The 14014-nt window shown below is 38.4% G+C and overlaps 2 protein-coding genes across 2 annotated transcripts in view; both read left to right on the top strand.

The window, feature by feature from the left end:
- Positions 1-4210, top strand: part of GTF3C3 (general transcription factor IIIC subunit 3) — a 113561-nt gene extending 109351 nt beyond the window's left edge. Inside the window, exon 20 of the mRNA XM_030486098.1 lies at positions 4193-4210. The gene's annotated coding sequence lies outside the window, so the exon portion shown is untranslated. The remainder of the gene's footprint in view (positions 1-4192) is intronic.
- The window catches only part of HECW2 (HECT, C2 and WW domain containing E3 ubiquitin protein ligase 2), a 207321-nt gene that overhangs the window by 69169 nt on the left and 124138 nt on the right, over positions 1-14014 (top strand). Inside the window, 1 exon segment of the mRNA XM_030486106.1 lies at positions 4193-4533. Coding sequence (XP_030341966.1) covers positions 4242-4533 — 292 coding nt within the window. The 5' untranslated portion in view covers positions 4193-4241.

Below are 14014 nucleotides of genomic sequence, written 5' to 3'. Positions count from 1 at the left end.
GGAAGATAAACATGGCAGTGTGTGAACTCTGGTTTGTTTTGCATGGTGGGATGTGATTTTTGTTGTTATTCCTGTGCTGGAACTCCTGGACTTTCATTCATGAATGTTTGACTGCATGTCAGAAATGGTTTGATGTTCCTTTTCAGTCTCATTCAGTGAAGAAGACTGGGCAAGGAGACTTTTCTTATCTCTGTTTTGTGTATTAAATGGAACTTTTTCGCAGTTCTGGTCCCTCTAAGATTAGTAACTGAGGAGTATAGTTAGAAATAATCCTGAACCTGTGCCACTCAGAGGTTAAGAGGAAATCAGTCATATTTCTCTCTAAGCTGCTTGTCAGGTATTAAAGGAAACTCTGTGATACAGATAAGCAGCTTTTGTACAGGTTTCACTTTTCAACTAACTACTTTGCTGAAGTTAGTATCTGCTGGTTTCTCAAATGCCTGTATTTTCGCTGTGCTTTTGATTCAGTTTCCATGTTTCAGCTTGCCTTCATGAAATAATGTGCCTTGCCAGCTTGGTGTGATACTTAGTGAAGTTGCTGCTGTCGTCACATTCAGCCTGATTAGCCAAACCTTCATGGCAGGGCAGGTGCACACAAGCTAATCGTGAATATTGTCTTTACAGTATAGTCTGGATCCAAATACTGCCTTAGGGGTGCTTAGCAGAAATTGAAGGTGGGAGGATAATTCTTATTTTCAGGTCTGGTAGGATGTATGCATTAGTGTACTGTTAGTTATGTGATTAATGCCAGACATTGGGAATTGTTAACCAAATGTCAGATAAACAGTTCCTTTTGTAGGCAGGAAGGCACTGTGTAAAGTTTTCTTCCCTTGCACATAATGAAAGCAGTGGCCCTTTTTTCCCTTCCATCACTCCGTATGGTTTGGGGTTTATGGCAATTGTATTTTCCCCTTTTACAATATGAATCTCATATTTCTCTCTTTACAAATCTCCTTAATTAACCTCTCAGCTTACTGTGGGATGCTATGTAGCAGAGTACTGTCTGACACTAGGGCCCCTTTATAACCTATTACACTGAATTGAGAAAACACTCTAAAAGCTTACAAGTCCTGGATTTTTTGAGGCATTTTTTCCATAATAGGAGCTCATTTACATGCTAGTTTGGCTTGTTCATTGCAAATAATTTCAATTGCTTTAAGTTATGTGATTTGTTGGGATCATTGTATAAATCGTGACTTTAAGCCACTTGGATTTATGATTTTTTAATTTTTTTCTCAGTCTGTTCTCATCTCTCAAACTGTCGGATGGTCCTAGCTAGTACAAGTTAGTTCTCATGTGTCCTTAAACATGGATGAGTTTGTCCATCTGCCACATATGAACTTCCAATATGTTCCAACAAATGCCAGTGCTGCCCTGGCTACAATGTACTGCTCTGCAGTTGAAGGAAACTTTTTAATCCCCCCTATTAAAACTTTGTCTTGAACTTGTACCCTCCTGCATGACACTTTGCAGTGATTTTACTGCCATAAAACCACTGGATACACTAGTTCAAAGTGACATAAACCTCTAGTTGTGGGATAGAAGAAAATTAACTTAACGGCACGCTGTCAATCTGTGAATTAATCTCACCTGATCTCCTAGTGCAGAGGGTGGTGGTACCCTGTCCACCGCCCTTTGAGACTTCTGGTCTCAAAGTCATCCAGGATTTTCAGATCTAGTGAATAATACTCTGCATAGACAAACAAGATACTGACTCCGTGACTCTCATTTAAGGCCCATTATGCCAAAGTTTTCTTTCAGTTACTGGCACTGGTGTCAGACGCAGGGTACATGGGAACATGACAGAGAAAGGAGTTAGTGAAGCCCGCTGACGTCCAGCACCAAAAATAACATGTTTTGTGTATGCAGCCAAAACATTGCTCATGTCAGGAAAGACTGTGTCATGTACTTTGTGAGGTAAATACGGTAATCTCCATGTCACTTCTGCGTATGTAGAATTACTGAACTGAATTTTTCTTTCCTTTTCAGTAATATTTGATTCTGAACCACGTACAGTGTGTGATGAATTGCATATAACTGAATGAGCTGAACTTTATTTTTCCCCTTTATTATTTTTAATATCTCAAAACACCTTCCATTTTAAAAGCTGAAAAATGGCAGAAGAATTTGTGATGCACTGGGAGAGTGCATACACTGTTATTAAAAAGAAAACTGAAGATGAGTAATAGGAAATAGAAGTCAAGGAAAGAGGCAGGTTTTGCAGATTCATCATGTGGGGAAAGAGGAAGGAATAGGAAAAGAAAACTCTCAAAATGGGAAAATTGCACCCCCCCCACCTTTTCTTGTTAAAATCCCATTTTTTCTGAATCACAATCCTTGGGATCTCCAAGTGCTCTACTTGGTTTTTCTTCTTAATATTTAAGTGTTTTTTGACCTCTAGAGGCAGAGGTTTCTGTTTAATAAACCAGTTGTCAGATGTTTGATTGATAGTGGTAGTGTACTGTAGATCTAATTACAATTATAATACTATGGAAGTGGCCAACCAATCCATTTGCTTCTCGTGGGCTCTACCTAATTCTGCATTATAGGCTTCCTTGCTTGAAACAAGGAACATAATAGCAGGTGACACTCAGCACTGTCTGACAGTGCTTGAGTTATTTTAAGAGAACAAATAGGTCTGCGTATGATAGCTGAAGGCTATGACACCAAGGAGAAAACTCAAGAATAATACACAGGTATCTCTTTGCTTTTTTTAATACACACGTTTTTCATATATTGGTTATTTGTATGTATAAAAATAAGGAAATCTTTCCTGCAGTACACATCCTTCAGAGAAGATATGATAATGGAATAATTGATGTTGTCACTGCTCAAGTTGTGATCTAGCCAGAAACATTGAAATACTACTTTCAAATTGTGTGAAGAATGTAAAGAGCTCAGGGCACAATTTCTTCCTGCTGAGCTCTGGAGTTATTGCTGGGCAGGAGGACTGCTTTGGTTTGATTTGGATTTGGAGGAAATGCATGATTCCTATTCCAGGGAAATACAGCACGAAAGATCATTTTCACAGTTTTGACTGAAAAACATATTACCAGAAGATTCAGTTTCTTCTGAAGACAAATGGTTTTCCCTGATGAGGACTGTTTTGTTTCCTCTGTAAAATAAACAACGAGTTGATACGAACTATAGCTTTTGAAAAAGGCAAACTGTTTTGGTCAAAGTTACGTAGCTTAGATAAGGAAATTTTCATACTCCTTCTGTTGCAAGAGGTTCCTCCTTGTCGATTCTGTGCTCCTACGAGCTGTTCCTCTCTTTTGATACTTTGCTATTCTTGTCTTTCCTTTCTGATGATTTGTCTCAAGTTGTGAGTAATGTGAGGGCTTATTTTCAAATGGCAATACTTTCAGCTATGGATGAAGAGATGCAAGTTCTGCTGCTGAAGGTATGGTGTGATGTTATTGGCATGGCCATTTGGTGAAGATCAGCTACTGTGTCCGCAGGGCTAGAGAAAAGCTATTGAATTTGTAAGGCCTTTGTTTTCTGATATATGGAAAAGAACAACAGAATCTGATGGCATAAAGAAGTTGACATGGGCTAGCTGAATGTATATCCATAGTGTAAAGTACCCCAGTCAGTGGTCTCATGTGTTTTTGTATGGTATAGAGGATTTCAGAAGCTATGTTTTGTATCTTAAAAAATAAAATGATTTTATAGCAGTGATACCATATTTCTAGTGAAATGTGTCCAGCCTTCTTAGTATCATCAACACTTCACTGATTCTAAACATACAGTGTGTAGAGCGTTTTGTTGGAAACTAACATATCTAAGTGAAACTACATTATATACTGCTGTGATATCTTTGGTGGAAGCTGAGTTCATTATCTCTTCAGTCTTTAAGCTACTACCAGACTTAAATTAGTGTTGTTACTGTGGCTCTTCTTGCTTGATAGATGGACTTGGATGTTTTCCTTTCTATTGCTTTTTGGCTTATAAATGTTATTTCTTGGTGTGTGGTTAACTGTGAATTTTGTTGCAAGCGATTCATGCTTATTTTTTTTATGTACAGGCACTAAGGTGACTGAAGTGGTAGAGCAGTGAAGTAAAAGATTCTTCTCAGTCTATTTTAAGAACATTTAGGAACATTTTTGCACTAACACATCTCCATTTAATATTTGACTGAGTAAGCTGCTGTCTGACTTTAACACTTCCTTATTTTTCTTCTTCATGACAGATCTCTGAACAACAACTTTTTCACGTAAACTGACAGAAGTGGAGAAGAGATGGCCAGTTCAGCCCGAGAACATCTGCTTTTTGTGCGCCGCCGCAACCCGCAGCTACGGTATACTCTGAGCCCAGAGAACCTGCAGAGTTTGGCATCTCAGGGCCCCATGGCTGAGAACATGAACTTGCAGCGTGCCAACAGTGACACAGATTTAGTGACCTCGGATAGCAGGTCTAGTTTGACAGCCAGTATGTACGAATACACCTTAGGGCAGTCTCAGAACCTCATCATTTTCTGGGATATTAAGGAAGAAGTAGACCCGACTGACTGGATAGGACTTTATCACATAGGTAAGTCAGAAATATTTCTGTAATTGTAATATTTCTGTGTTTTTCTTGGTGTTTTGCCACTTCATATTTCCTTTTCCAAGGTGTGTTTTGGCACACTACATGACTAGTCTGAAGATAAAGTTGAGGTAAGACTGCTGAGAATTACTTGGAATTTCTTTTTGTTTTTCTTAGTGTAGTGAACTACGTAAAACATGATTCTGATTAATGTAGATCTCTTTCTACAGTGACCTGCTAGAAGATGTGTGTATACAGTTTCCTGTTTTCACTTTGCTGGTGACTGGCTCATATACTGAAAAATTTGTAGTACTGTGTGCACATGTGACTTGACATGCTTACTGTCCAGTGTTTGTCCAGGTTTTCTGACAAGTAAATTCTTAACAGTTGTGAAAAGTTGTTTTGTATGTCTTTGATTTTGTTGAACTAGAATTCTATCAATTCTGAAGGAGTGAGAATTTCTGTTTAGGAAGAATTCTTGTAGAAGGAAATCCTCTAAAGAGATTCTTTCATGTGCCTTTTTGTGCTGTCCAGGATATTTCATAGGAGGGAGCTGGAAAGAGCTCTAGGCTAGCGTGGAAGGGCCTGTGGGCAGTGTGTGCATTAGCAAAGAATGTGGCTCAGGAGTGGGTCAGTAGGGCAAAGTGGTTGGACCATGAGCAGCGTATCTGAGTTGGGATTTTCCACTGTGTTATATTTAATCATGTCCCTAGATCCGAACATTCCTACTGTGTATGTGGTTTGGAGTTGTCCAAAGGACAATCTCTGTGTGTCAACACTAGGAACTGGAGTGCAGCTAGAGGATAGCTGTAGTGGTACATGGGGCTTAGTCGTCTTCTTGAGGAATCCAGTTCACGTGCACTAGATTACTCTCTGAATTTAACCACTGCTCAGTAAGTGGGACTGATTGATAGGTTGATTTGTTTCAAAATTGCACTGCTTCTCCGAACCTAATTACTCATGTAGAAAGGAACTGTCAGTTCAACCTGTCAAAAGCAGGTATAGCAGAAACTGGTGGAGACAGGTCTGACTGCTGGAATTTTGTCCCTGCTGGGACTAAACTTAGTGCAGTGAAATAAATCTCTGTAGAACTTTGGAGAGATATTTGCTGTGCCAGCTCCTTCCAAGATGTTCCATCTCTGCATCACTTAATGTTACATGCTGTGTAGATGCTGTTTGCAGTTCTCATTTTTCTTTCGTCTGATTTTTTTTTCCAACATTCCTGCAGCTCCACAAACTGTACAGTGTTGTCTTGTGCTATTCCAGTGCTTACATGGTTATATGTATTGGAGCTGCTGCATGGGCTGCAGTCTCTCCTGGAATGAACTGTGGGGTATGTGCTAACGTTTAAGCCACCTAAATGGAGTGTCTCCATAATAAACAGAAATGAATCCTCCCAACAGCATTAGCAAGTGAAGTGTGATCTGTGCTGTAAAATGCATAGACTGTTAAATGGAGCTTAAACACTCTAATTTAAATACATCGAGAGCCTCATCTGAATAAAATTTTGACACCCCTTCCCATTGTTTTTTTTTCATGGTTCACAGCACTTCATGATTGGTATTCAGGATGCTAAAATACAGCATCTTTCTGTAAAATTCTCATTGGTTCTTATCGTAGGCTATAAGTGATTTTTATCCTACTTTCATGATTAGTAATATTCCTACTTTCATGATTAGTAATATTCCTACTTTCAGTGTGTTGAGCCCCTAAAGTACAAAACAATGTTAGGTTACTACAGGATAAGAACCTACCAAATAAGGAACAGCCAAATTTATGCCTTTTGGTACCTAAAACCTCCGTCATACTACCGTGTGATACCAGAGTGTTTGAGTGTGTTGGCTTTCCTGTTTTCTTGTTAAATGATGAAGGGAACTCATTCACATTAGCTTTTGTCTCCACTGCCACTTGAAATCCATGAGTACTGGTGAGAATTTTGTTACTGATTTAAAATAGATCTGAGCAGAGTCTTTCCCTTAAGATTAGTGGTTTCATCGCTCTGAATGGTGGAGTTGCACAGTTTTTTACAGCAGAGAGGTAAGGATATATTCAGCCTGATAAGCATGCCTGCCTATCTTTGATTTAGGCTTATTGCAAAACTCTTTCAAGTATCTAGAATCTTTTAAAAATAAAAACCTGATTAAAAATAATTGTAAAAGAATAATCTAAAAACCTTTAATTTGCCTAAAATTTATAGACATAGTTAAGTTAAACCTCACAGGATTGCAGGATTTTAAGTTCTTTGTAATAGTTGCCATGAAGTATGCCCAGTTCCCACTTACTCCTTTGGAAGTTGAGGACACTCACTTCTTATTTTCTCAGGAGAGGGATGTTTGTGGGTGAATATATTTAAAAACAAAAGCACTGTTCTCAAACACATTATTAATATTCAGCGTAGTTGCTTGAGGTTATTGTTCCTGTTCTTCCTTTAGAATGTAAATCATTTCACTTCCACATTTGCTCTGGCACTGCCTCCTGAAGGCAGCATAAATTGTACTCATAACACAAGACAGCACTGGGGCTGTGCCAGCCTACTGCTGTACCTTCAGTGTCCCCCCACGTCTTCTAGTAAAGCACCAGTTTTCAAGGGGTTAGGAACAGAAAAAGGCGAATATTTTGTACTTATTTAACAAAAAACCCCCCAATCCTGGCATAACTAAAGATACAGTAATGTGGCTTTTTATTTTGTTAATGTTGGTTGTACAATTAAGTGTCATCAATTGGATCAATGTTTTGAGGGGGGGAAAAACAGTTGTTAATTTTGTAAATGAAGAGAAGGTGAATTTCTAAAAATGAGCATCATTCTGAGCTCAGGCATTAGTACAGAGAGATCTCGCAAAGGTCGGAAGCGATCCAGGTGCATTTTCACTTCAGATTAATTTTGTAGAATAAATCCAATATAAAAGGAATTGAAAATGACACACTGGAAGCTGTCTTGCCTCTTCATTCATTAATTTATGTAATTAATGTGCTCTTATTAGTTGGTATCATGAGAAGGCAGTTCTGTGCTTTTGAGTGTGGTTTTTCTGTGTGGTTAAATCTGCAGTGGTTCACTAGGAATCCCACCAAACCTACTGGATCCCGTTCTTGTTAAGAGCTTAACTACAAACCACTGTACACATTCACCCAGACGTGGGGTGGTGCAGTTGATCACAAGACTGTCAGTAACCAGAGTCACTGCCTTTACTGCTGGGTGGTTTGCAGATGATTGTCTAGGGAGTATTAGATGGAGCTGCTTCTGGTGCAGCACAACTTCAGTGAAGCATTTGGCCTGCTAAATGGTTATGAAAGTAATTGTTATCTTTTCAAACGAGGAAAGCCATAGGGGAGAAAGACAGAATCATTTTATTCAGAAGGACTGGTCTGCATGTTCTATTAGACATTAATTCACTATAATGTCATCAGGATAATCCTCTGCAGTAACTTTTAGTCTTTCATTTTTAAATGCAGATTGAACCTAACTACAAAAAATGCTCTGCATAGCTAAATTTATGCTCAGTTTTTCTAGAGTTTTGTATTTTAAAGAATGTTTTTAGTTACATGTGTGGGTTTGCTGGTTTTAGTACCATACTCATGTCTTCCTCTGTTTCATCACTGTGTGCAGCTAAAATGTGACCTGTTTTCTTGTTGAGGGACTGCTTTGTACAGAGGGTTATCTTCTTTTCCAGTGTATTCCTAAGGATTACTGTAAGGAAAGTGTATGTGAGAGAGACAGCATATTATGTGAAGGCAAACATGCTTTTTCCTAACTATTTCTGGTTTTGTACTGTCTGAACTTTCTACAGTGTCAGTACCACTTCTTGAACAGTCTTGTCCATCAAGTTTTGTTGAAGCATCTTTCTAGCTCCAGAGGCAAAATGCGTGGAGATGTAGATAACACGTCTATAAAAGCACAGAAAGGTGTCCCACTGAGACTACATGGAAGGGAGAAATGTTATTTCTGAGTCTTAGCTCTGCTCATCAGGCAGCATTGCATGAAACATGAAATTGTCAAGTGTGAAATGCAGGTTTATTTCAATTTCAGCTTAAATCTGCCTAGAATGGGCTTCTCATTTCTTCTTCAGGACCAGTTATGAGGATTGTCACTTGAAAGTGACAAGGTGTGATGAAATTCGGAGAGGTGGCTTTCTAGTAGAGGTGTTGTACCTGTGCTAACTCCGAGGAGTAAACGTAAATTTTCAGTCTTTCTGTCCTAAGGAGAAGGAAGGAAGAGGTCCATTCTTTCTTTTTTTTTTTTTTTTTTTTTAACTTAAAAACCAAAATCCCACTCCCCGCCCCAAACAAAAAAACCACCTCACTAGGTTTTAGATTGAAAGCCTTCTTCATCTTTTGAAGTGCTAGAAGACTATAGAATTTAACAAACACTTGTAGCATCCTGTTAGACCCATGAAGTTATCTTGTTCAGTACTGACCCAGCTTTTCTCTGTACATGAGTGTTTTAAAAATGTTCATTCCAAGCAATATTTATGCTATTGGAGTTTTTCAGACCTTTTATCCTCTAATTAAGAGGAATCTGCATCTTGCTATGGGAAGAGTGGTCAGGCTCTGGAGTCCTGTGGTGAGTAAGGCTGAGCAAAGTATTGGGCTCAGTTTGAAGGGACTATGAGACACACCAGTTTTCTTGCTGCATAGCAACAGGGTACCATGACCTCCTTGGGAAGTGAGAACTATTCAGGAGGATGAGCAGGTTGGCTCTCCACTGCTTGTGGGATGGTGAGGGAAGTTGAATCCTGATGAGTTTTATGGGTTGCCATAAAGTCTCGTATTTAAAGAAATCAGAAAGCACAAAATAAATAAAAAGTCAGGAGAGAAAAGCAAACCCTACTTTTGGTTCAATAAGTTTAACTCCCATGGCCGAGTTGCCCAGGTTGGCCTAGTTTTGTCCTAATTTACAGAGTCCTAGTTAAGAGTTGAATGCCCTTATTCTAGAGATCCTTAGCACATTTAAAATGCTGGCTATCAAAGGTCATTGTATTTATTTCCAGCAGCTGCTTTTCGCAGGCTGCTTGGCTTTTTGTTATACCTACAGCACAGATCCACAACAGCATTATGAAAACAAAACAAAATTAAACCAAACCAAAACAAGAGCCCCTGATGAAAAGTTATATAGGGCAATTTAGATAGGATCTGGATTTATACTAAGCCTTCTATGGTAATGGAGTTCGGAGGCTCTCCATTTCAGGTCAGACAAGATTAGAAAGAAAAAAAGCTTTCACAGAAGCTGCCTTTAATACATTCAAAATAGTGGCCAACATTAGATAGAGAGATTATAAAATGTTAAGATGCTTTATTCCGAGAAGATTTCTCTAGTTCCCATTATAGAACACATACAAAGTAATAACTTCATTATATTCCAGAAAAGCCTGATTATTCATTGGGCTTTTTTTTCCCCTTCCTGTTTTAGCAGTACGAGTGCCTCTCTGTACTTTCAAATCTGAGCAATGCTGTTCATGTGTATTGACTAGTTACTAGGCATAACAGTATTAAGTTGTGCTTACTTCTTATTTTGTTTGCAAACCATAGGCTTGACTTTTTATGTAGAAGAGTTGGTCTTTGCCCAGCTGGCTCCATGGTAGGCTTTGGCTTAGGCTTCCAGGAGGCTGACATTGTGCTGTCATCAACCAGTGGGGATTTTGGTGGTTTTTATGAGATCATCTGAATATCTAAGCAGTGTGGTGATTTTGTTCTCTTCAGAAATAAACAAAAGGACCAGCTATGGCTCTGAAGCTCTGGAAGAGCCATATCTGTGCATGTCGAGATGTCAGTGAAATTCCCATTGGAGATACATGCTTAAATAATACGTATAACAAAGCAAAATTCGTAGTCAACAATAACTAGGATTATGGAGGAGAACCTGAATTTCTTTTGGCCTGTGAATGTCTGATGTTGGTAGTTGTGATAAGCAAAAGTGTGTGGAAAAAGCTGCCCTGAAATATTTCATTTGCTTTGTATTTAGGGAAAAGTCACCTCTTGAGTGGGATAATGAAAAGTGAAGGCAGTCTAATACAGGAATTGTATCCTAATATATGAGGTGAGGTTTACAGTCATTAAAAAAAAAAATATCTATAACAAACCAAGGGGCTTCAGAAGCTTTCCTTCCAGGTCCTGCATGTCGATATTAATATTTCCTTTCTTCCTGGATCCTGACCCACATGCAAAGATACTTTTTCCCCAACACAGAAGTTGGTACTTTCCCTTCCTCAGTTGTGAGCTAGTAAATTTTGCTTAAAAATCACTGTATGGACAGCACAATACCTTCTTTATTGCAAAAGTTAGAAGACATAACTAGAAGGTGCTTTCTCTATGCATTTTTCATTGTATGCAACACATACTGTAAAAGATTCACTACATTAAAATACACTGGTTGTATTTGTTTTAAGAAGAAAAGAGTTACTTCCCTGCTAAAAAAAATAAACCAAAACCTAGAATCTTGTAGGATGATATTTCTGTCTGGAAGAAGTTCAAGCTGTGACAAAGTGTTGCCAGAACAACCAAACTTTTCAGTTAATTGTATTATTTTAAGTTTTTGAGATACTCCTGACCTGAGAACTAGACAAACGTAGCTGCAGGGAGGACACCTTCATCTGTGGTGTCAGTATCTTTCCACTGCAAGAGGTTTTGGCATGAGAACATTCATAATCATTTGGATAGAAAGCAGTCTTTTCCCCCCCTGCCTTATTGATGCAAGTGGCTGTTCCAGCAGATGGGAGGATAACAAATACAAACACTGGATGATGAAAAACAATGTACACTTCTGAATTGGTAATATTCCATTTTGCCGTAAAATTGCCTTGTGTTAGCTTGTTTTTTTATTTGTTTGAAGAAGGTTGGCTTTCATTTTGACTTTCTTTTTTGAAGACATTTGCTTAGCTATTTTCTATCATCAAATCAACATGCCATGTAGTATTTTCAAAATACTTTGGGAAAAACAGTTACTCCGAATTACTGGCAACCGGATTGAAAAGTACTTGCATGAATTTATCTATTGATTTGTTTCATGTAAGTAATAGATTATGAATTAGTTTTGCATTAAGCACAGTGTTAGAATTCCTCCTGTAAATTTTTTATAAAGTTCTTGGCTCCTTCATCTGTGTCATTTATCAGTGACTATCGAAATCTGAATTAATGGAGAAGTGTTATAAGCTGAGTGTTAAATATAGTATGTTAAGGATGGGGCTGATGTAGATAAAACCAGTGGCACTGGAAAACATGAGAAACACACATACTAGGACTCCAAACCTACACTTTATTGGTGGATATGCTTAATATAACCTTTTAATATATGCTGATATTGGATCATAAATTATAACTGGAGGAGGTTACTGAAGGTGCCAGTATTGATCTTGATAGGTCTTCTTTTGTAGGAAAGCTCGTCAAGATATATCTTGCTCTTTGAGGAACAAAAAAATCCAGAGAATGCTCCAAGCTCCTCTGGTACAGAAAAACATTCAGCTAGGCCTGAAGGGTACCCAGCCCTTATACAGTTTGCCACTTTGGCATAAAAGAGGTATTGCTGTAAGGTGAAGGTGCCACAAGAGAGCAGTTAAACTGACTATGCTTAGCTGGCGTTTACCCCTTGGGAAAAACGAAGCTTACAAAACCTGCATTGGCAGTGTTTCCTGTCTCTTTGCCCAGCAGCATCCACGACTCCATTGCTCTCACTCTGGTGGGCAGCCAATTTCCAGGCAAGCAAATCCTCTGCTTCAGAGCTTTGTTTCAAGGTCTGGTCAAACTCTCTTCATGATATTTGCCTCCTTTGTCTAGCAGTCATTCAGAGTTAATATCAAACTGTTTAGTCTTTGGTTGTATTTCAAGTCACTAATCATTTATTCCGTCACTAATGTGTCAGTAGTCCTTGAAAAGTTATAAAAATTAGTAGATTCGTTGCCCTTGTTATTCCTGCCCTGACCTTGGGAATAAATTACTCCTTTAAATCCCAGTGTCCGGTAATGCAAAAAATGAACCTACAATTTCCATTAAAAAACACTCGTTTTCCGTGTGCTGTAGAAAGGAGAAGAGGAAAAGATAAACAAAGATTGATTACTTTGCCTGGAAGAAGCAAGATGAGTACTGCAAAGTGTTAAGTGATTTGTAAAGGAGCTTATTTTGAAAACGTATAGAATATATTAAAACTAACTGGCATAGCTATGTGGATATATAATGTGATGTTAAGGGAGGTGGACAAAGCCTATTTATCCTTAAAGGGCATATTTAAGAATTCAATTTCAGCTTGATCTCTTCTTGCATGTCACTGTTAACATCAAGCACTCTTTGACTGTACATAGAAGGTTTTATGGATAGAGGTCACCGGTTTCTAGTTTTCTTACAGAAAGTGTGATTAAAGATGCAGTTTCTGGTTTCCCCTGATAATAATTCTCTGATTGTTGCTATTCAGTTGCCATTAGAAGTTTTCATTCTCAGACATAGTATGAACTCTCATGCTCCATTATATAATTCCTTCCTTGGGAACTTAAACTTTATCTGATGGTCATAAATGTGGTTCACATGAGTGGAGTCGCACTTGAAGATAGTTTTTCACAGATTAAAGTTGAAAGCTTGGACCTACAATGTGTCATCTGTGAAGAGGACTAAGAATTGAAGGCATTTGGTGCTTTGCAAGATCAGGACCTTAATCAGTGGTCTTTATCTTTGCCAGCAAATGTGGAAGTGCTTTCTTGCATATGAAGCCAGTTAAGCCTAAATGGGTTTGGCTTTATAAGCTGAAATATGCATAGAAAAAACATTATAGTGCAGTAGCAGGCACATACTGTTGTCACTGAGATAAAGATCTAGTAATGACCTTATAAAAAAGAAAAAACATATTTCTATGTTCACTGTAGCTTAATTTGTATATAGTTTCATGCACAGCATAGTTCAGCAGATGGTTGCCTGCAGGGAAAGGGAAAATTCAGTTCAAGAAAATTCAGTTCAAGTTTTCAACATAGATGCATCTCTGAATTTTAGTACATTTACAGAGAGGCAGTTGCTTTCAAAATACTGAGTAAGGAAGCGACAATTATTGTTGACTTTCATATGCGAAAGTCAACAATGAGTAAGACTTTTAGGAGTTTTTGATGGGATAGTACTCAGTGTATGGGCAACAACGCTTCCTTTGATGTGCTCCTGTAAATTATTTGAGCAATAGGATGAAAAGTGCATTGTCCAGTTTCCTTTGAAAAGCCCCACACCTGTGATATGTTTTTGGCAAGTAAAATCAAAGACAGCCCACCTGACTTCAGTGGCATTTCACCAAATGATGCAAACAGCTTTATGACTTCCGTTGTCCATTCAGCTAGATGGTCTGAGTCATTGGCACATAAGATTTTGATTCAGAAGAGCAGTCCTAATTACAGCACACTTAATTGAGTACACTTCTCTCCTGCTCAAGCAGTTAAATAAAAATCACCATGTTTCAGATTAGCGTAGATTACTGTCTTTGGTGCTACTGTATACTGCCCGTTGGCTGAGCAGCCCTAAGCTGGCAGAG

The sequence above is a fragment of the Strigops habroptila genome, chromosome 5 (assembly GCF_004027225.2).
Source record: "Strigops habroptila isolate Jane chromosome 5, bStrHab1.2.pri, whole genome shotgun sequence".
Taxonomy (NCBI): domain Eukaryota; kingdom Metazoa; phylum Chordata; class Aves; order Psittaciformes; family Psittacidae; genus Strigops; species Strigops habroptila.
The sequence above is the reverse complement of the archived record's forward strand: the minus strand, read 5'-3'. Positions and strand labels throughout refer to the sequence as shown.